The 24,099-nt window shown below is 41.2% G+C and overlaps 1 protein-coding gene across 2 annotated transcripts in view; it reads left to right on the top strand.

Moving 5' to 3' along the window:
* Positions 1-24,099, top strand: part of COG5 (component of oligomeric golgi complex 5) — a 497,428-nt gene that overhangs the window by 257,776 nt on the left and 215,553 nt on the right. For both annotated transcript variants that reach the window (XM_068276282.1, XM_068276283.1), the window contains one exon: positions 6,316-6,446. In XM_068276282.1, coding sequence (XP_068132383.1) covers positions 6,316-6,446 — 131 coding nt within the window. The remainder of the gene's footprint in view (positions 1-6,315; positions 6,447-24,099) is intronic.

The raw sequence follows: 24,099 nt of genomic DNA, 5'->3' as shown, positions 1-24,099 counted from the left end.
GAGTGAAGTATAACAGAGGATGCAGAGCCTGGAACTAGATCAATAAGGGATATGACCTCCGCTGGACGCACTGCAATATTTATCATGGAGGAGGGGGGGGACAGACAGTTAGAGGCAGCCACTCTATGTCCACTCTATGTTGTGATTGGTGGGAGGCGGGGACTGGAGATCAGAAAAGCTAACTGTTGCGGGGAGGGGGAGAAAGGGAGACAGCATTCCACATACAGGTTATATGTGGAGAAATTTACACACACACGCTTACTTACTTTTAGGCTAATTTCACACCAGGACGTTGCGTTAGAGGGGGCGTTAAGGTCGCATAACGTCCCCCTAACTCAACGCCTGGTGGTGCTGGATCTGAACGTCAGAGTGAGCCGCGTTGTGCAGCTCACTCTGGCGTCAGTGATGCCGTGATGCGCACTCTTGTGCGCATGCGGCATCACGTGGTCCCGCCGGCCAATCGCCGCACAGAGCGGCTGCTCCAGGAAGTAAACACTGCACGTCATAACGTGCAGTGCATATTAATTAGCCATGTGCCTGGCCGCTCTCCGCTCCTCCCGAACATTACTGAGCATGTGCAAGCAGTCTAACACGGCTCAGCCGCGTCCAAAGTACTGCATGCAGTACGTTGCCTTGTGACGCAGCGTTACAATGTAACGCAACGTCCGCACTGTGAACAGCCCCATTGATTTTTCATTACTGTGCGGTGGGCTGCGTTACAGGCTGCTCTAACGTGCGCCTGTAACGTCCCACTGTGAAACCAGCCTTAAGCCTCTTGCTCTCTGCATGTGATTCTGCACAATGTGAAATCGTACGTAATGCTTTTCAATGGTGACACATGTTTGTTCAGTACCCCATGATTTGCATGCATTAAAAAAATATATAAATATATATATAGAATTTGAAAATCGTCTGTGGAAAACTGCCTGAGTTTTCCGTGGACACTAGCGTGGTCTCTATCATTGCCAAAAACTGTTTTTTCACATGCCTTTTTGGGTTTAAATTTACAAGTGCAATTTTCCACCACAGGTAATGAAAGTCGATGGGAATTCACATGAGATGTGCGAATTTATGCTGTAAGAAGGAAGATTTCTTTTGCACATTCGAAAAGGCAAACACAAAATCTACATTTTTGCAGAAATTGACTTAAATTAGATGAGCAACAAATTTTTTGCACATTCACAAAATATTGTGAATTTTAATAGGCGTGAGCCCTACCTTACAGATTACACTGAGATAAAAGGATGCACCTTTATCATTCAACATCAAAGATGATGAATGATCTGAAGAGTGGTGATTCTTGCTCTCCTTTGGCTAGGAACGAAAGACACAAACTACCAGCACAACCCAGCAACGGCACTAATGTGACAATGCAGTACTTGTTTTCACAGAAGGATCATTAACATTTTTCAAAAACGTTTGATGAAAATACTGGGCAAATTCTTGACCATCATACATAGTTTCCTCATCATTTAAAGGGAACCTAAACTGAGAGGGATATGGATGTTTCCTTTTGAAAAATACCAGTTGCCTGACAGTCCTGCTGATCTCTTTGGTTGCAATAGTGGCTGAATCACACACCTGAAACAAGCATGCAGCTAATCCAGTCTGACTTCAGTCAGAGCACCTGATCTCCATGCTTGTTGAGGGGCTTTGGCTAAAAGCATTAGAGACACAGGATCAGCAGGAGAGTCAGGCAACTGGTATTATTTTAAAAGGAAAATTCCATATCCTCAGTTTAGGTTCCCTTTAACATCACAAGTAGCATAAAGAAACAAGGCAGTCCTCATAATACTGCATATGGGAATCAAGTGATGACACAATTATTATGCGTGAAAGAGAGGCATGTCCCATCTGACAGTAATGCAGATCTGTAATTAAAATATCTTGAAAACTTCTCTTTCAAATAATTGTTTGTGCCAGCCTCCATCTTTAACTGGACATAAATTGTGTTCTTTGTCTTGGAGAGAAACCAGTCTCCTCCATGGACTCTGAAGCAGTGCAGAGATACAGTACATTAGACACTTCAGCAAGCCACCCACTGTGGACATCATAGAAATGAGTTGCCACTGTAATACAGAGTGGACCTATGATGTACCAATGTATTGTAAATAAGAACACCGTTACGTATTGACATTAACCATGTACTATACCTGGTATTGCTGCTGGTGACAAATTTATGGCTGGGAAGGGAAGAGCTAATAGCTGTAGGAGCATCAAATGCAGATGACATTCACTGGGTACACTGGATTTGGCAAGGATTATAGTGCATGAGGCTTATACATACAGACTTGTCTATTCTCTTCCATGGCTTTTTGTGCCCTTGAGGGGGGTGCTGTGTACACTATGCCCCCAGGACATCCTCACTGTAGAATTATTTGCATATCTTATGTTGCAAATCTATATATAGAAGGGTTCTTCCAAATGTTAATGTTATGTATTGGGGTCTACACCAAATGCCTTATCTTGAAGAAGTGGGCGTAGGAATGCATTCCTATAGAATGCGTATATATATACGGTAGGTTGTATTTACACCGTGAATAGTTGGTGTATATGACTCAGTTGTACATGTAATACAAATTGCTACCTTTAATACATCAGCAGGAGATGGCCCAAGATTATGACTCTCTAATATTACTATGAATTACTAGTATTTTTTACATTTCTATTGTCAGTATTTGACTCAGATCATTAATTGTATAATGCCTTTCATTAACCATCTATGTCTAAAGATTTTTTGCAACATACAGAAAAAGATATTGGTGGTTTTTAATTTATGTTTAGGGCTTTTCTTTTAACCAATTTGTCCAAATATGTATACAGTTGTTATGTGGGACCTGTATGTAAGGCAAAAGAACCCTCAGAATATTATTGATAAACCCATAGACTTCTCTCCAGTCCTGTAATCTGCCTTAAGGTGACCATACACTTATCGCTTTTCCTGCTTGCTTCCTGACAGCTGATCAATCTAAAGGTGCGTCCCCTAATGATACAATCTTTAAGGCTTATTCACACTACAGAACACATGCATGATTAAATTTTGTGCATTCATTCGCATCACATTGAATGCACATCGTGGTGCATTAAAGTGCAAATATCGACCGCCGCGACACAGTAGAACCCATTGGGAAATGTGCGTTGTGCGATAAAATGTTCCTAGACACGTTTCATTCTAAAACATGGGAACGCACAGCTCTATTGTGAATATGGTAACATGAAAGATCATGTGCATCGTACACCATGTGCGGTGCCTCAAAACTGACAGCGCAGCGCATAGTGTGAATGAGCCCTTATTGTACAATCTTACCACTTCTATGTAATATGAGGACTACTTAAAGGGGCACTATGGCGTAAAATTGTAAAATTTAAAATATGTGCAAACATATATTATAAGAAGTACATTTTTTCCCAGCGTAAAATGAGACATAAATTACTTTTCTCCTGTGGTGCTGTCACTTAGTGTAGGTAGTAGAAATCTGACAGAAGCGACAGGTTTTGGACTAGTTCATCTCTTCATAGGGGATTCTCAGGGATCTATTTATTTTCAAAAGCACTTAGTGAATGGCAGTTGCTCTGTCCAACTGCCAAAAAACTGTAGCGAGCAGGGAAGCTCGCCAGCATCATTGTTTAAATCTTTTTTAGGGAATATCTTTATAAATAATAAAAGCCTTGCTGAGAATCCCCTATGAAGAGATGGACTAGTCCAAAACCTGTCACTTCTGTCAGATTTCTACTACATACTGTAAGTGACATCAACATAGGAGAAAAGCAATTTATGGCTCATTTTACTCTGGAAAAAAAACATAAGTTTTATTTTTTATATTTAAACATATTTTACAATTTTTCGTTATTAATTTATTTTTCGGCCTTAAAAATTTAGGAATCCACCTGGAGTCCTGGACCCTGTTGGTGGTGGCAGAGAAGGCAGTCAAGCGGCCTGCAGGCAGAGATGCTGTGTGGGGAGCGACTTAGTCTTGGGGCAGGCAGTCACACGGCGTGCAAACAGAGATGCTGTGTGTGGGGACTGACTTAGTCTTCGGGCAGGTCTGACCGTGCTTTGCAGACCACGTGGTCAGATGGTCCCTTGACCCAACACTGTATGCCAGAGATGACACCACTTGCCTTTCAACATCACGGTACAGTTTGGGTATCACCTTTTTTGAGAAATAATTGCATATCTTCCACTGCGGTGTGTGGATTTGCTTTTGTGTCCTGCTTTCCCTCAGGTGGTCATCCCATTGCAGTTTGTGCTTTGTAATCATGTGCCTTCGTAAGGTAGTTGTCCCTATGTGGGTCTTGGTCTTTCCACGGCTCAATTTTTGGTGGCAGAGAGTACAGATGGCATTGCTCTCATCTGAGGCAGACACACAAAAATGCCCACACCGCTGAGCCCAGGGGTGATGGCACTTTGGTGGTGACCGCCGACTGAGTGTTAAGTGGGGTGCCAGAATCAGAGCAGGAGGAGGAAGATATGTCACGCTTCAGTGCGGAAGCTGAGAAAGATGGTGTTCTGTATTAAATAGTCAACTACGTCCTGGCAATATTGGGGGTTGATGGCACGTGCCTTCTTCTGAACACTGTACTTTGGTCGCGGGCCACACGAAATTACGACAGCGCAACCTCGAACAGACCTGCCAGGTGGCCTGCCTCTGCCTTTTGTTTTGTCTATATTGGGGGAGATGAAGTGAAAGGTATGCACTGACTTGACTAATACAATGTGCAGTCAGCCACACAGGTGCAGTTAACAGGTATGCATGGAGTGGTATATCACACTGCTTGCGCTCACGTAGGTAGGTGGGTGCACTGAAGTGAACAACAGGTAGTAGGTATATGCAGGGATGGGGATTACATGTGTACCTGTCACACACAGACAGGCACAGTGACACTGACTGACAGGGCTGTAAATAATGCAAGTGGGCCACATAAAAAAAAAAAAAAAAAAAAAAAAAAAAGATCACAAGAACAAGATTAGCTCTCAAAAGAGCTGTTGATGGGTGCTTTTTTTTTTAGCAATAACAATCAGCCAGGAGCAAGCTAACAAGCCTACAAGAGCCTAACTAAGCTTTATCTCATAGGGATGAGAGTCTGCAGCAGCTATCCCTTCACTAATTACTGCAGGCACACGAGTGAGTCCACTGCCTGACGCTGCCTGCCTTTTATAAGGGGGGGGTGGGGCTCCAGGAGGGAGTGTAGCCTAATTGGCTACAATGTGCCTGCTGACTGTGATGTAGAGGGTCAAAGTTGACCCTCATGATGCACCATGGGGGCGAACCGAACCTCCGGAAAAGTTCCCGGTTCGCTGCAATCGCGAACCACGAAAGTTCGCCGGGAACCGTTCGCCAGCGAACCGTTCGGGCCATCTCTAGTTGCCACACATAGCAATTAACCTTTGTGAGTATACCTGTTATTATCTTGGTGACCTAACGATATTGCGCTAGATTGGGCTCCTGGTCTCCCTGTGTTTGTCTCTACAAGTCTACTTCAGTTTAAAGGAACAATATCAAACCAAAGGTTCTAAAATGACAATGTACAAATAATGTCTAAGTAGCTGTTTAAACATTTTCCTACTTTTCATGTTAAATATCGGAGGCAAAAGCTTTAGTTCATTGTGTGTAGAATTTAGCTGTGTTGGGACAAATCATTTTCAAAAGAGGTGTCTGCTTCAATGTACAGCCAGTGTTGTTTAGTTGGGTTTTTTTTGCATATCAAACTACAGAGTATTTTTCTCTGAAAGCAAAAAAAAAAAAAAGTATGAAAAGTTGTGATGTCTCAAACAATTACAAATGTTTATAACAAGTTACATTTCCTCTGCTCTCTTCAGACACTTCAGTCAAGGACACAGGACTTTCTCACACACACACAGGGATAACAGATGCACTGGGAGGGAATTCCCCCTCCCCTTATGGCTCACTTTGCTGTCAGATTTTAGCAGACTTTCCGTTAGTTTAGAGTGAAAGGAATTTGATACAGTAAACAAGAGATAAGCAACTGAATTGTATACATCATTATTTATTTACCAGCACTTCAGGAACTCTCTCAATCCCAGGTTAAAAAACATGTTAATCGATAGTGTTCCTTTAAGGGTAGGAGAAGTGGTGGAACCTTAAACATCTAATTAGATGTCTTACATTAATTTCAATGGGCAAATTTTCACTGCTGCAAATATCACACTTTTGAGAGCTGGCATTGTCAAGTTAATGTAAAAGGTTGTTTACTAACTACACTATCTTGTTGTTAACTCTTAATATTGTTTTTACAAATATTACATATATTAGAACACTTATTCTAACCAGGAATATTTATTTTGCTTCTTAGATTATCTCTCTCAAGGTATGGACCTTTCAGGGATAGAAGTTATTGAGAGTGACCTGCTGTTTATTGGTAGGGCCCGGCTAGAAGTGGAAAACCAGGCCAAGCGCTTGCTGGAACAGGGTGTGGAGACCCAGGTATGTATCCCTACCTTGTCCTTTCTCTAGCGTTCTCTCTCTGGCTTCTCCTCTCCCTCTTTTGCTCACTTGTCTTTCTTTTTCCCTCATGCTTTCATTCCGTTCTTCATTTTTGTTAGTAGCCATATAGCACAGACCATTGCTAAGTTATTATGGTTAGTCTGTTACACTTATTAAATGTGATGATGTTTCATTATAACATTTTATAAAAATCAACTAAAAGAAATTATAGGTTGGATTTACCAGTACTCATTTTCGGCATAATCCTTTACATTTGTTTATGATCCAAAAGGACTGAAATCTTTAGGTACTGTATCTACACTGCATAACCTGTTTATTGAATGGCTACCATATAATATCTCACCACTTGACACAATTAACACCATGCATATGAGTATAATGTCCTGTATTTTGCATTTATATTGAGTTTTTACTGTTGCGTTAAACAAGTTGTTGTTTTTTACCTTTCTATGTAGAACACTAAACAAAAAGGTGTAGGTCATTCTTGGCTCATTCCTATTTGCATGAGGAGCTATGCCTTCCATTTTTAAAGAGTCATTAAAATTTGCTAGATTAGCACAAGATATGCAATGAGGGTCTGATCCTACCAAAACTAAATTGGTAGAGGGTGAATACTTTTTATGAAGGACTATTACAAAGGCTTATGTGTGTTGGCTCTCCACCATTTTCTTCAATACATCATTCTACTAACCTCTGAAAACGAAGAAAAAAGAAGGGAACACCGAGAGCCCAATATAGTGTAGTATGTACAATAATGGGTAATGAGAGGTATATAAATGAATATACTCACAAGTCAGGGTTACCGTGTAGGTAACCACTGTATAGGCAGGTGAGAGGAGATTAGACCTGTCCTCAATCAGGATTAAGATGTCACTCTCTGTAGATAGGGAGAAGAAAAGGGGAATTCAACCCCTCCACCAGGGGTGGATGCTGATATTGTAAGGAGAACAGAGGCGCCAAAAGAATAAAATGTATTAAAAGCCTTTAAAATTCCATCGGAAGGTGGTGGTGGACTCATCTCCACGAAGTAGACATAATACCGTCAATTTTAATACAAACCAGTTTATTTATATACTCCAATAAACAGTGCAACGCGTTTCGCAGGTATATTCCCGCTTCTTCAGGCAACAACAAATAGGAGTACACACACTACAGTCTCACGGTCACGATAAGCGCCTCTGAAAACTGATTGCGACAGCCCCAACACACCTTTAGGGAGCCAATTGTTGAGCACCCTGAATTTTTCCAAGGATTATTGATTGGCATAGTTGGTTGGCCAGAGGAATAGTTAGCACTGACAACCTAATCATTAATTAAATCAAGCCTTGGTTACAAATGACTGAGAAATACAATTTCTCTAAATGTTTTTTTTGTTTTGTTTTCTCAGAGATGCAGACTATATATAGAGCTTAGAAAGAATTATACAGCTGAGCATTCCATAGGTCTGCAGAGACCTAATATTACTGATTTTGTTTTCAATTCTCTGGTATAAATAGCTGTCTAGAATGAGCCTGCAGGTGGTTAAATTGCGGAATTGACTCTAGACTCAACTGAAAGAAGAGGAATAGTTAGACTTATTCACTGAAAAGGTTAGAAGTAAAGAACCGGCACTGCAGATCTCAGACTTTGTGCAAATTGTAAACATAGGATGCTTGGAAGGTGGTATCGGGTATTATTGCTGTATGCGTGCTCTGACCTCCGATATAGACAGGTTCAAAGTAGCAATGTAGAAAAAAGGTCGGCACATGCAATTATATCAGCATAAAAAAGCTTATTTTGTCATGGCTTCCTGCATCAAGCTTAGTAAAACATCCATAAAAAGATAGTTCCTAACCGATACTTTGATGGCTGTGGGGTGAGATGGGAGCGATGGGGGCCGCCGCTTGATGCAGGAAGCCATGACAAAATAAAGCTTTTTTTATGCTGATATAATTGCATGTGCCGACCTTTTTTCTACATTGCTACTTTAGACTTATTCACTGTTGACACAAAAAAAAGGTACAAAATATTTTACATTTGATTTTATAATTCTTTTACATTATTAAATAGTTGATGTACTACGGCGTGGGAGATCTTGGTCTGTGGGAGCTCTAGTTAAAAATGTTTGAGTAATGTCTGACGAACTCTTAGGCCAAACTGAGCCTAACCCATGGTGTGCTCTAATAACCAGTCAAGAATGAGGGATTTATAGGCATGCACACCAATGTAACAAGGAGTATGTATTCTAATCATATACATGGGTGCAGTTATTCAAAACACTGTTACTCTGAACCAGTCTATCTGCAAGCATATCAACAAAGTAATACCATGTGATTTTTTTTTTTCAAATTCTGCAATCCATGGTTAATGAAAAACCATGATGTGCATGCAATTAGAGCTGGCTTAACATATAGGGATATCAACAGATGTTTATTGTAAAATCAAGAATTATAACATAATCCGAAAATGTCTACAATTGAATAAACTAGGGCTGTATCCTCTCAGGATCTATAGCGTTATGATCTAATCTCTTGGCAATAATCTCAACACAGTAAAATACTTTCACTATATTATTGTATCTGTATAAAGGTTTCAACATCTAAACCAGTCAAAACTCTCATATATGTAAGAAAATATGCACAGAGCAGATATCCTCAGCGTGAAACACAGGGCATGTATAGTCTAAGGTTCAGGGCTAGTGTGGGCCTTTTCTTCAGCTGCAATCCCTGGTGGTTAGGGGCTGTTGTACTGAGTACCTGGTTAAGCATGCTCGGTGTCCCTTTGGTTTTTTTTTTGGCACTCAACTGAATAATGGAGTACTTTCGGCATGAGCACCAAAACACCCAAACTAATGTCACAAAGCCAAAATCTTCTTGCGGTCCCGACCTGTTACAATACCCTTCCTATTGGCTTGTTGACATCCTGTTCACAGGCAAGGTCATGTTTATGCACATGTGACATGTGTAGAAAACACATAGAAGAATGTGCTGCCCATCTACAGGATTTGAAATTTTAGGTTTTATTGTTTTTAAAATCTATAAAATGTCCCTTTCTTTTGGAGAAGCGACCATACCTGTATTCTAAAGGCCAAGTGGGGATGTTTTTCTCCACATGCGTTTTTATATGTTATTTAAAAACATGGAAGATTTCTAGTTTCAATATAAATGGTCCTAGAGGAATGCTATCTTTTCCTTGGAAAAAAAATGAAACTTGTTTGGGGAGACTATAATTGTACAATATATTTAACTTAAAGGTACAGCAGAATTGTAATAGTTGGTCTGGTGATAAATGGGGCTTAGTATGTTGATATTGAAGGGGTTAAACTATTTTTTATGTACTATGGCATCCTCCTTCCCAGTAAAACACCACAGCCAAATATGAATAAGGATATGGATTTTTCCTTTTAAAATAATACCAGTTGCCTGACTCTCCTGCTGATCCTGTGTCACTAATACATTCAGCCACAGCCCCTGAACAAGCATGCAGACTGAAGTCAGACTGGATTAGCTGCATGCTTGTTTGAGGTGTGTGATTCAGCCACTACTGCAGCTAAAGAGATCAGCAGGGCTGCCAAGCAACTGGTATTGTTTAAAAGTAAAAATCCATATCCCTCTCAGTTTAGGTTCCCTTTAAGTCTTGTAGAGTCTGTTTTTAAGTAGCACTGCTGGCTTAATAGAGTTTTACTGCTAACAGGTCCACTTTAAATATCTATAGTGTGAATTGCTAACAGCAGACTACAAGTGCAGATTCTGCTTAGTGGATGTATAAGAGAGAACATACAGTGCAGTGTGCTACAACCCCATTAGCTAGATTTAACGTGAACATCTTTGACATTAAACGAAAGCTGCTATAGTACACGTTATCAGTAGAAATGTCTTGTTGGCAGGGTAACATTGATGTTGCCGACTACTGTAAATTTGATATAGTTTTCTGATCAAATGTTTTTTACTTATTCGCTGGTAAAAGAGGTAGCATCTCAGATTCTTAACATTCATTCTTTTCCTCTTTGTGCACCTCTTATATTATCTTTTTACATGATCTGTAATGCCTTTATCCAATGGTGTAGCAAAGGTAATGATTGTACTAGCACAGCAGGTAATGCTTTCAGTCACGTCAGGCTCCTAACCTTTTGTACCCGAGCAGGCCGTTAAGCAGTTTCATTCAGTACCTCCACAAAAGCAATACTTTTATTTCAAGACATTATATTGGGTTTTTTTTCTGGTACATAGTATTTCCAAATTGTATACCTGTCCTGTTGCTGTTTTCTGGTTATTCATAGTTTACTAAACCCATAAAAATTGTCAAATATGTAACTTACATTTTTAAAAATGTGTAAAAAAGCTAAGCTGAGCATACATTTTTCTTACAGAAATAAAGTTTTTGCTACTCTATCCTGGTGGTACCGCAGGCATATGAAAGTGTGTGTGTGTGTGTGTGTGTGTGTGTGTGTGTGTGTGTGTGTGTGTGTGTGTGTAATATATAGTGTTTTGCAATGCAATTGATTGAGCATGCAGAAATCAGCTGGACTGGTGGAAATAAATATGGCTGCTTCTATATACCTCTCAGTTCAGGTGTAGTTTAAGGACAAGACTCCTCTACTGTAGGCTCTACATTTAGCCAGAAAGACACTAACTAGATGTTTGATATAAACAGCAGGAAAGAGTCAACCAGGTTAAAAAAACCTGGTTAAAAACAATATAAAAAAAAAACCTGGTTAAAAACAATATATTGAGAAAAAGTGGTGGCTTACCTCAGGGATGACGCAGACTTTATTAAAAATCATTAACAGTTTTTATTTGCAATGTGGCAACACGTAGACAGTTTCTTTCCACTGTTCACTTTGTTTATTTAGTCAGTAATTCTTAATTTGCTTGTTCTGCACCCAAAGTAATAACTTTCCTATGTTTCCTACATTGTACTTTTCTATTAATGATGTAATCTGTGTGAATGATATAACTTGCCTATGTATGTTGTCATTTTGATTATTGCTTTGTACTTTCGCAATGTCATACTTTGTCGATGAACTTGGTGTGCTAAGTTAAAAATCCATAGAAAAAAAGGGTACTTATCCGTTAGCCGGGCGCATCCGGCAGGTGGCGCTAATTCCATTCATACTTCACATAACAAAAGTGTTAATGTAAACGATGGTATTTGTGTTTTAACTGGCCGTCTCGCTGCGGCCAAATGTATTGTAAACAGTGAGTTAATGGAATTAAAATGAAGCCGGCAGCAATGTAACAGATGAAGCCGCCGGCTTCGGCTCTCGCTCTCCTCCCCCTTGCCTTGCTCTCCTATAGAACACTGGCAGCCGGGGGTGGGTGGACGCGTGCCACCCCAGAGTCGTTCATTGCAAGCAAACAACCAGGATTCCCTGCCGCGACGAACGACTCTGGGGGGAAACGCATGTCCCTGCCGGCTGACAGTATTGCGTTCCCATTCATTCATCTCCGCGCTAACCAGCGGTAACGGCGGCGGTGCGCTGGAGCGAGTGGTGCCGCACACCGCTGCAGACTTTTATACACGTCACCCGGCGACCTTTTCCAGGCCATGAATATACTGCACAGCGTGCGACAAGTAGTTAATTTTACAGAGCCATACTAATCCAACATACAGACAGTAGTTTTTAGAGTGTGTTGCTTCTCATGAGTTCAAGACATGGATTAATATGGTTCTGTGAGGTAGGTCTTGGACAGTGGGTGTTACAGGGTACCCAGATACCTCTTCAGGAGGAGGGGCAAAACATGCTAGCAGGTGGCTCCGACTCCTTAGCCTAATACTTACCAGGGCTGTGGATTTTGTACAAAATCATCAGACTCCCGACTCTGACTCCTCAGTTTATGAAATCTCCGACTCTGGGTACCCAAAATTGCTCCGACTCCTCGACTCTTGACTCCACAGCCCTGGCATCAAGTAGTGCAAAGATAGGAGCATAGCTTCTTTCAAGGTGGAATTTTTTTTTTTTTTTTTTGCTACAACCTGATTTATGAACAAGGAGTAGTCGATTGTTTGATCGGTCCAATATAGACCTGTGTATGGCTAATTTAAAGGGAATCAGAACAGTGGGCTGCTGCATATAAAAGAATGTTATTGCTGAACATGAAGAGGAGTCTGCTGTGCGTAAAAGATTAAAAATAGAAGAGGTAAGCTGCCACCCATAAAATTCAGCAAGTAGAAGTATGAGTTGCTTTTCATAGAATGGGATACTGCAACATATATGGGTCTAAACATTATGGAGGGTAGTTTACATAACAATCAGCATCTGCTGTACATGGAAGGCTGTGTATGGAATTTTATTTATTATTTATGGAAAATAGCGCAGACATCTTCCGAGCGGTTCAGACTATATATAGTCCTGTCACTAACTGTTCTTCAGAGGGCCGGGGAGTGTTCATTTATTTATTATTTATTTATTGTATTTATAAAGCGCCCACATATTACGCAGCGCTGTGTTGGGTGGGATCGTTAATATTCCGGTCCGCTATCTTAATTCTAGCATGTGAGTCACCCATACCAGCTTTCTGCATTACATATTCAGCATACAAGTTAAATAAATAAGGAGATAATATGCCTTGTCGCACTCCTTTACCAATTGCATATAGATTCCTCAAAAGGCCTGGAATCCCTATTTCCATGAGAATCTGCCAGTCTATCATGATCTGCACAGTCAAACACTTTTGAATAGTTAATAAATCAAAAGTAGACATTCTTCTGGAATTCCCTTGCTTTCTCTATTATCCATCAAATGTTGGCAATATGGTCCCTTGTGCATCTCCTTCTTCTAAAGCCAACTCCAGTCTGGCTTGTAGAATTTTGAGCTTTACCTTGCTAGAATGTGAGATAAGTGCAATTGTCCCATAACGTGAGCAGTCTTTGGCATTGTCCTTTTTAGGATTGGATTGTAAACTGACCTTTTCCAGTCCAAAGGCAACTTTTGTGTTTTCCATATTTGATTGCAAATTGTCAACAGCACTACTACAGTATCCTCATGCAAGCTTTTCAGAAGTTCTACTGGGACTCCATCACTTTCTTGGCCTTGTTGTTAGCAACCCTTCTAATTCCCATGTCTCTTCACTCATTAGGATGTTTGGTTCTTGTTCAGCATACATATTCCAAGTGCCGTCTGTATCCTTATTTTAAAGTTGTTCTGTATATTCTTGCCATTTCTTCTTAACGTCATCTGCTCCTTACTAAAAAGTAAAATTTCAGGAATTGTGTCTGTTATGTATCAGTCCTTGTTAGTAGCCTTTTGCCCTTCCTGCTGCCACATTCCTTGTTTTTCTGTTCCGTTTTAGGTGTAGCCTTCTCAAATGTTGGGTCTTTTTAGGAAATTCCTTGTCCTTCAAGGGAATGGAAGCACAGTGTGTAATGTTAAGAAAAAAAACAATACAAATCTCATATCTTTCCACAGACCCGTACCCAGTTTAGACTATTAAAGTTGTATTTACTGGATTCCTTAAGCTGTAATGCAGAAAGCAAGACCTGCATACAGACATTCCTTTGTGAATGGATTTATGGCTTATTTTTATATACAGTCATTTGTACACATCCTTTCAGGGGATAGGTTTTTAGTAAGTTCTTAGTTGTCTGTGCACTTAACTCAATTATGATGGGGTCACTGCATTAAGTGAAAGGGAAATTTCTGCTTTGAGATGGATAGTGTGTGGAAGTTCAAAAACAAGTAATTTTTAACATGTCAAATGCCTTACAAATTCCCAGAGACCAGCTGGAAACGCAGCAAAAAGGAGGTGGAGATGTGTTCGCAGGCAATGTAGTTAAGCATGTGCTGGAGCGGAATGCTCTCTCCTCCCCAGGCAGCAGATGGAGGTGCTTCTTGTTGAGAATTGATTTTTTTTATAATTGTGCAGCCTTACAGCAACATCAACTGTATTTCAAAGTTATCTGACTGTACATGTTTTAGTCCTAGAAAAGATTGTAGCTGTGCTTAGTAACTGAATGCACTCGTATTTTACATACTGGTTAGTAAAGCAGGTATTTCAAGAAGAGTTGGTCTAAGTGCAAATTTAAATCTGATCACATAACATAACCATAACCATCTCTGAGCAATTAAAAATAGAAAGCCTGATGCGCAAGAGATCTGTTAGAAGCAAACATAAAAGTTACATCTAGCTTTTATGTCACTTAAGCTTTCTGTACTTTTTATCAGTCATGCCTCCAACTGTGTCACAGAAAACTCCATCAGAGATGATGCTAAGGAAGACCATCCCAACTGTTAATGGCAGTGCTGTGGAGTCAATACAAAAATCCACCGACTCCGACTCCTCAGGTTAGGACTCCGACTCCTTTAATTTGCATATTACAGTCTTGTTGATTGAAAGTTTGTAACATGAAATGCATCTCTTAACTGCCAACACTTAGGAATTTTAAAAGACAACTGAACTGAGAGGGATATGAAGGCTGCCATATTTATTCCCTTTTAAACAATACCAGTTACCTGGATAGCTGACGGATCTTCTGCCTCTAATACTTTTAGTCATAGACTAAAACTAGTCCTTGTTAAGAGTACTTGTAGACGGTACAAACAGGAACAAAGAACATCTATCAGGCCCTAGGCAATGTAACAGTGGGTACATGTAAGGGGAATGAGGGGATTCCTCCTCTATTACACATTCTTCATGCACAATCTGAACATGGATCAGGCCCTAGGCAATGTAACTGTGGGTATATGTAAGAGTGATGTGCAGGTACTCTGCAGGAGAATGAGGTGATTCTTCCTCTATTACACATTTTTCATGTACAATCTGAACCAGGTTTATGGGTTATGTGTGTTCTGTGTTCAATGTGCACAACATTCTCAGTGGATTCCCTGCAGCTCTGTGGGGAGTACAGATGTAGAGTATAGTACTACTGTGTAACAAAGTAAACCTGAGACAGGTGAAATTAAAGTTTTATACATACCTGGGGTTCCTCCAGCCCCCTTCAGGCTAATCAGTTCCTCGCTGTCCTTCTCCGCCACCTGGATCTTCTGCTATGGGTCCAGGTACTTGAGCCAGTTGGGCGTAGTGCGCATGCACTACCCTCCACCGCTGGGAGCATACTACACCTGCGCAGCACTATTGCTCAGGTGCAGAATGTTCCTGGCTGTGGGAGCGACACGCGGCCGGACTGCGCTGACTAGCTGAATTACCGCGACTCATAGCAGAAGATCCAGGTGGTGGAGTAGGACAGCGAGGGACTGATTAGCCTGAAGGGGGCTGGGGGAAGCCCCAGGTATGTATAAAACTTTTATTTTCATCCGTCTCAGGTACCCTTTAATTTGTAGTCATCAAACCAAATTTTAACATATCAAATTATTTGATTTCATGAGCAAAGGGAGTGCATACATTTGCATAAACCAGCGTAAGCGCAGAATTATGACCATCTCTATTAGTGACACAGCTACACTTAAGGCTTTATCATGGGCGTAGGGCCCGTGGTCGCAGGGGTCGCCGTGGCGACCGGGCCCGCCTCCTAAAGAGGCGGGGGAGGGGCCCGGGGTCCTGGACCCCACAGGTGTTGAAATCCCGGGGACTGGCTCCCGAAGGCAGAGCAGGATGCTGCAGCGGAGCAGCCAGTTTCTCCCGGAGGCAGAGCAGGGCTACGGCAAGATGGCTGCCGAAGCCCTGCACTAGAGACTATTTGTGTCTCCAGTACAGGGCTTCGGGCGCCATCTTCCCGCAGCCCTGCACTCTGCCTGTCAGCACGGGAGAAACTGGCTGCTCCGCTGCAGGATCGTCTCTAGAGGAGCTGCACGAGGGAGGCTGATTGCACCTCGGGGAGCTCACGTCAGAGGCTGGCCAGGTGAGTGAATTTTTTTTCATTTGTACAGGTTTATTTTCTGGTGACTGCCCCCCACATAACGTTTATTTTCTGGTGACTGCTCCCCACATAACAATTATTTTCTGGTGACTGCTCCCCACATAACGATTATTTTCTGGTGACTGTCCCCACATAACGATTATTTTCTGGTGATTGCTCCCCACATAACGATTATTTTCTGGTGACTGCTCCCCACATAACGATTATTTTCTGGTGACTGCCCCCACATAGCGATTATTTTCTGGTGACTGCCCCCACATAGCGATTATTTTCTGATGACTGCCCCCACATAACGATTATTTTCTGGTGACTGCCCCCACATTGCGATTATTTTCTGGTGACTGTCCCCACATAACGATTATTTTCTGGTGATTGCTCCCCACATAACGATTATTTTCTGGTGACTGCCCCCACATAACGATTATTTTCTGGTGACTGCCCCCACATAACGATTATTTTCTGGTGACTGCCCCCACATAACGATTATTTTCTGGTGACTGCCCCCACATAGCGATTATTTTCTGGTGACTGCCCCCACATAACGATTATTTTCTGGTGACTGCCCCCACATAACGATTATTTTCTGGTGACTGCCCCCACATCACGATTATTTTCTGGTGACTGCCCCCACATAACGATTATTGTCTGGTGACTGTCCCCACATAACGATTATTTTCTGGTGACTGCTCCAAACATAACGATTATTTTCTGGTGACTGCCCCCACATAGCGATTATTTTCTGGTGACTGCCCCCACATAACAATTATTTTCTGGTGACTGCCCCCACATAACGATTATTTTCTGGTGACTGCCCCCACATAACGATTATTTTCTGGTGACTGCCCCCACATAACGATTATTGTCTGGTGACTGCTCCCCACATAACGATTATTTTCTGGTGACTGCCCCCCACATAACGATTATTTTCTGGTGACTGTCCCCACATAACGATTATTTTCTGGTGACTGCTCCCACATAACGATTATTTTCTGGTGACTGCCCCCACATAACGATTATTTTCTGGTGACTGCCCCCACATAACGATTATTGTCTGGTGACTGCTCCCCACATAACGATTATTTTCTGGTGACTGCCCCCCACATAACGATTATTTTCTGGTGACTGCCCCCACATAACGATTATTTTCTGGTGACTGCCCCCACATAACGATTATTTTCTGGTGACTGCCCCCACATAACGATTATTTTCTGGTGACTGCTCCCCACATAACGATTATTTTCTGGTGACTGTCCCCACATAACGATTATTTTCTGGTGACTGCCCCCACATAACAATTATTTTCTGGTGACTGCCCCCACATAACGATTATTTTCTGGTGACTGCCCCCACAGAACGATTATTTTCTGGTGACTGCTCCCCACATAACAATTATTTTCTGGTTACTGCCCCCACATAACGATTATTTTCTGGTGACTGTCCCCACAGAACGATTATTTTCTGGTGAATGCCCCACATTGCGTTTATTTTCTGGTGAATGCCCCCACACTGCGTTTATTTTCTGGTGAAAGCTCCCACATTGTGTTTATTTTCTGGTGAATGCTCCCACATTGCGTATGCTTTCTGGTGAATGCTGCGCACATAACGATTATTTTCTGGCGACTGATCCGCACATAACGATTATTTTCTGGTGACTGCTCCCATAATGTGATTATTTTCTGGTGAATGCTCCCACATTGCGATTATTTTCTGGTGAATGCTGCGCACATAACGATTATTTTCTGGTGAATGCTGCGCACATAACAATTTTCTGGCGAATGCTGCGCACATAACTAATATTTTCTGGTGAATGCTGCGCACATAACGATTTTCTGGTGAATGCTGCGCACATAATAAATATTATCGGGTGAATGCTGCACATATAACGAATTTTTTCCTTCAGACTGGCATCTTGCTACTAATTGCGCTATTTCCTCTGGGTGCTGCGTATGTTTGCAAATTGAACGTGGCAGCCATGCTGCTGGAAAGTGGAATTGATATAGCCATGCCATGCACAGCTATGGGGATTTGGATATGTGTGTGCTTCGGGTGTTGCGAGGGGGGGAGGGGCTGTTGTTGCCGGGAGGGGGGGGGGCCCACATCCAGATTCCGCACCGGGGCCCAGAGGTTTCTAGCTATGCCACTGGGCTTTATTCTTACAGCATAGATGTTATTTAGTATATATGAGATTCCTGTGTACACCTCATATATACAGTCACAATCAGATATGTATATCTGACTTTAAAAATATGGGGACTGCTTTGTTGAAGCAGCACAAGTAACTATTTTTTGATTGATTTGTTTTATTTTTGTAGACTAAGCAGAGCTATTACTGTATACATAAATTATTTATGATGACTATTTTAATTACAGTTTAAATTCATTAGGAGTCGGAGCATTTTTTCCCTGATCTGACTCCAGGTACCCAAAATTTGCTCCAACTCCTCGACTCCAACTCCACAGCCCTGGTTAATGGGGTATTACTACTAAGTCAGAGAGTTGAGGCCATTGCTTTTATTTTGCCCACCCAGTAGTCCATGAAGTCCTAAGTCAGCATGCTATCTCTATTCAAAATCATTACCCACTAATGTCTTGGGGTGGAGTATGTGAGAAGTACATACTGGTTCTCTCTGGAATTTGGGAATGGCAAAATAAATGGACTTTTAAGCTGTCCCACTTTGGCTGCTTCTACTAGTGTGAGAGGAATTCGAGTGGGTTGAGGAGGGATGAAGGACTGTTCTCTGCTTCCCTTTGGAAATAGGTAAGTATGAGCATAAATACATTTCACTCCTTACATCAGGACTTCAACGAGGCTGGTGATTTATGTTTATATTTGGGGTTCTGGATGATTAACATTCAGTAGTTATCCTGGCACTTTATGCTCAGTATGCATTAGTCACCACTGAGGCATGATGTTTAAGTTTAGTTGAGTGAGTGAGGGCAGAGTCTGGTAGAATCTCCTAAGAAAAAGAGAAACACAACAGCACGCCTGGAGCCAATATAGTGTAGCATGGTATTTCTCAAATTAAAGCCGAATAAAACAAAGGAGGTACTCACAAAACCTTTTTTTAGGGGCTATGCACACCTCTGTTGGTAGTCATTTCAGATGCAGCCTGATTTTAGGATAGACCACCAATTTTTCCCTGTTATAAAAAAAAATAATACAAAAATGTGTAAACCAATTTATAGCCAGCTGCTCATGGGTTCACATTATGCTGGTTTGGCAATTTTTCAAGAAGGATAACCTCATTGCGGTGGACGGGTCTGGTACGGAACATTCTGCATGCAAACTGTTTTTGGAAACGAACATTCTCCATTAATGTTAATTTGGTGCATCTGTTTTGAATGCAAGATGTGCATCTTGCCTATAATTTGGGCTCTGCACATCTATGCTGCTAGTCATTCAGATGCAGTCTGTCTTGAGAAGTGCTGCCACTTCTCTTAGCTGTCTAAAAAAAATGTAGGTTTTCTTTATGGCTTGCTGCTCCCATTTGATATTTCATGTTTGCATTCCACTTTTATTCAGAGTTTATGGATCTAGTGCATAGTTTTGCATCTGTTTTGAATACAAGGTGTGTATTTACCTCTAAGGGCTCTGCACACCTCTGTTGGCAGTCATTTCAGACGTGGCCTGGTTTTAGGATGCGCTGACAGTTCTAGAATAGCAACCACTCACTGGCATAACAACACGGGATGCGACCCCTGCCACCGCGTGGGGGGGGAGGGTGAGGTTCCCCTAGGGCCCGTTCAGGGACTTTTGTGGAGCAGGAGGGGTCGCAGCATAAGAGGAGAGCGTGGCTGCAGATCGGTGGGGAGGGGGGAGATTCCCCCCCCTCACCTTGGGCTCTCCTCTCAGCGCTTTCCTTCCTGCAATCATTGGTGGCAGCGGCGGCAGGCTGAGCACATACCTCTTCCTTTACACAGGAAGTTACATGAAGCACTTAGAGATCGGAAGACCTCCGGCGAGAAGGAGGTATGTGCTCAGCCTGCCGCCGCTGCCCACCCGCTGCCACCAATGATTGCAGGAGGGAAAGCGCTGAGAGGAGAGCCCGAGGTGAGGGAGGGGGGAAATATCCCCCTCCCCACCGATCTGCGGTCACGCTCTCCTCTTATGCTGCGACCCCTCCTGCCCCACAAAAGTCCCTGAGCGGGCCCTAGGGAGGTGGGAGGGGCCCAGATTTTTTTTGCAGGGGGGCCTGGGGATTTCTAGGTACGCCCTTGCCCACTGGTAGTGCAGATGGGCAGTTGGCCGTCCCCACTGTGTGAAATAGCAGGTGGTGGTCGCCTTTCGAACATTGTTGTGTTTAATACATAAAAACAGACCTCCCAATCAAGGTGTATAGACTATACCGTGCAGAAAGCATCCTAGTAAAACACAAACTAAAAACTGTTTAAAAGAGAGGTTTGTGATTGCTTACTTCTTGTGTAGATGCAACCAAGTAAGCACTCACAATAGTCAGTAGTGTTGCTCATACTCTGGTATTTGCAACTGAATGGCACTTTTTTTTTTTTTTTTGTGATTAACCTGAAGATGCATATTGAGACCCACAAAATGCTTACATCTTTTGGTATTAATGGGCTGAGCTCAATTATTGATGGGTTACTTTCTGTTATTTTCTGTGATTCTGACCACCATCCCCAGGTTTTAGCAAGTGGTGGGTGAAAATCCAGATAAATGGAATGCAATAGGCATATAATATACTTAGACTTTGCAAAGGCTTTTGACTGTTTCCTACAACAGCCTCCTATAGAAGATGAGCATGCAAGGACTAGGGGAGGCTGTGTGTACATGGATACAGAACTGGCATTAGGACAGAACACAAGGACTTGTAGTAAATTGATCATGCTCAAAATGGGTAGCTGTTAGAAATGCCTGAAAGGGTCATTATTGAGTCAATTTCTCCATTATTTATTAACAACCTAGTAAATAGCATGTCATCCTTGTAGATTAATTTATGAAATTATATGGAACTGGCAAAAGTCATCTGGGTAGTGACAGTCAACAAAACAATCTTAAAAGTCATGGACATATGGATGGATGTGTCAGTGACATATCAACATATAAACTAAATGGAATACAGCTGGTAACCCAGAACTTGAAGAAGGATTTGGGAATACTGTTGGGTAATAAGTTAAACCACCATATTCAAAGCCAAGCAGCAGCAGAAGCAAATACAAGTCTGGGAATAAGAAGAAGAATGAAAACAGGAGGAGCTCGTAATATACTGACTCTCTGTTTAAATCACTTGTAAAATCACATGTGGAATATGGAATTCTGGACAAATTTGGGCACCACATTATGGTAAGGCCATTGAACTTTTAGAACAGGTGCAGAAATGGGCAACAAAATCAAAGGGGTGTAAGGTCTCACTAAGATTTTTTTATTCAGCTTGTTTTGATTTTCGAAAATAGTACTGTATTATCTTTATCTGTATCACTTGCCCAGCTATATAAATGCTCTATACACATATCCTGTGATTAGTATTTATTTCATTGTATCCCCATGCAATTAAAGCCATTTGTTTTTTGTGTCACAAATTGACTTGCACGTACGTCATATACAAATGTTGAAGACAGCCTTGGGGTATAGTGAGCAGCTAGGGACAAGATCTGATTGATTTATTTTCTGACCTTCCAATGACTGGAACAATTTGTTCAATTGAACGTTGTGCTTTAAATAGTACAAAGATTTTCACTTTTAATGCTGTACAGTCATCTGCATATGAGATACAGTTCATAAAATCTATTATAACCACATGCAACCTTCAAAAAAAAACAAAAAACAGATAAAGTTTGTTTTCAATTAATCATAAAGGTATTTTTAATCAGTATGTCTCCTAGTTGCATAATTTATTAGTAAAATTGTGTAGGAGTGTACATTTACTTTGTGCTCTTTATTTGTGGAGTTGTTGCCACAGTGCTGTCTCACCCATTTGGTCACCTCAGCTAGGATCTTTAGCTTCAAAAATTTCTTTATTGGAATTGCATAAAAAGCATAAAGAGCAGAAGATGTAATTCACAGACAGAAGTTTCTACTCTGTTCAGCTGTATAGTAATGGCATATTGTCAGGTAAAACGAAGTGAAAGTCACGTGTAAGCTTACTGCAGGAACAGTATGACACATGTCAAGCATTAAGTACTTAAACAATAAGTTTAGTCGCCACGAAGATGCACACTAATAGAGGGTACATAGAGGGTACACAAGTGGTATAGCCAAAAGGCAATTTTTAAAGGCCAAGGCTTACAGTTTGGTCACCCCAATAGACTAGCCATGGGTCCCACGGTTTGGGGAAAAGGAACCTCTCATCAATCTTTAAAGTTGAATAGTATTTGTATGTCAAACCTAATTTGTAGTGCAGCTTGTCTTTTGTTTGGACAATGACTGGACCTTCATTCCATATAAAAAAAAAGTGGTGTATAGGAAGCTCACACAACCCTGATGTTTTTCTGCCAACATAAATAGCTTACCTTATAAAATGACTGCCTAATGTAAAACAGAATGTGAAGACTTCATAGATGTCCATCTTTGTTTCTTGAAATCTAGATTTGTAAGGGTCAGATATTAAAAGTAAAATGTTGTTTGATTCAATTTGTTTTTATACAGTTTACTCTTTGAAAGAATTTTAGAAAATGTTCCTGCGTACCAGTTAATTCATTTTAAGCTTTCTTTGTTTCTCAATCTCTGCTAGCCATCTGTTAAACCAGTGACTCACAACTTGAAAGAAAATCTGTTTCCCAAAGTAGTTCATTAGAATTGTACCATTTATGGGTGGATGTATGAACAATCACTTAGTAAGCTTTTGGATGACCAGCCTAGGCAGTCACTTAACCACTTTGCATCCAGGCCTTGTTTCACACTTAGGGACCAGAGCAGTTTTTACATTTTAGCTATGTCCCTATTTAATCTGCAATAACTTTATCCATATGTATGACACTTAAATGAAATATAAATAGTTTGTTTTTAAGTCAAAGAAGGCTTTCATTGTATGGCATTTTTTCTCTCGAACAATTTTGTTTTCTATGCATTTTAATTGGGAAAAAAAAATATTTCTCAGTTTTACCAATTCCAGTTTAAAAATAAAAAGCACTACTGTAGATAAAAAAACCCCACACATTTTGTTTGACTGTCTACTGTTTATCACAAAATTTAGATTATGTTCCTGTCACAATTTGTAAGGATATTTGATTCTGAAATAATGCTACAGGGTGTATTCTTCTTATTGGTTCAGGGAACATATTTTCCCTTTTACCAATTAGTGCTGCATCAGATAGTGCAGAAAGTTTGCACATGCGCAATGCCCAACTGTGCACAGCTGTGCCTTAGCTACAAGACGTATATCTACGTCCTTGTGGCTTAGATGAAGTCACAGAGGACGTAGATGTACTGTGATGGTGGATAAAGTGGTTAAAGTACATTTATGTAAAACAGAAGGTATTGGCAGCGATTTTAAATACAGGCTGCACCCGAATTGACCAGCTGCATAGGTGTGCAGAGCCCAAACACGGGCAGATTACACAACTTGCATTCAAAACAGATGCAGCAAATGGAGGGCGTTAGCTTCCCAAAAAAAGTTTGCACACAGATTGTTCAGTACTAGACTCTTTCACAACATTGGCTTGCCCCCACAGAAGAGTAGTAAGGAGAGCTGCCAATTTTTTTCTGTTCTTTAGAAAAAAGTGCATATATGTATTTGCCAGCTCCCGGGACAGGGCCCCTTATGTACAAATAAACGGATATAACTTGCATCCTTTCTCCTACCTAGTCTCTCACAGCTGAATGAGGATGGTCTGCTGTCAAACTGGGGAGGTAGAGCTTCAGATTTGGTGGAGGTTGCATGTA

This window comes from Hyperolius riggenbachi, chromosome 3, assembly GCF_040937935.1.
Source record: "Hyperolius riggenbachi isolate aHypRig1 chromosome 3, aHypRig1.pri, whole genome shotgun sequence".
NCBI lineage: Eukaryota > Metazoa > Chordata > Amphibia > Anura > Hyperoliidae > Hyperolius > Hyperolius riggenbachi.
The sequence above is the reverse complement of the archived record's forward strand: the minus strand, read 5'-3'. Positions and strand labels throughout refer to the sequence as shown.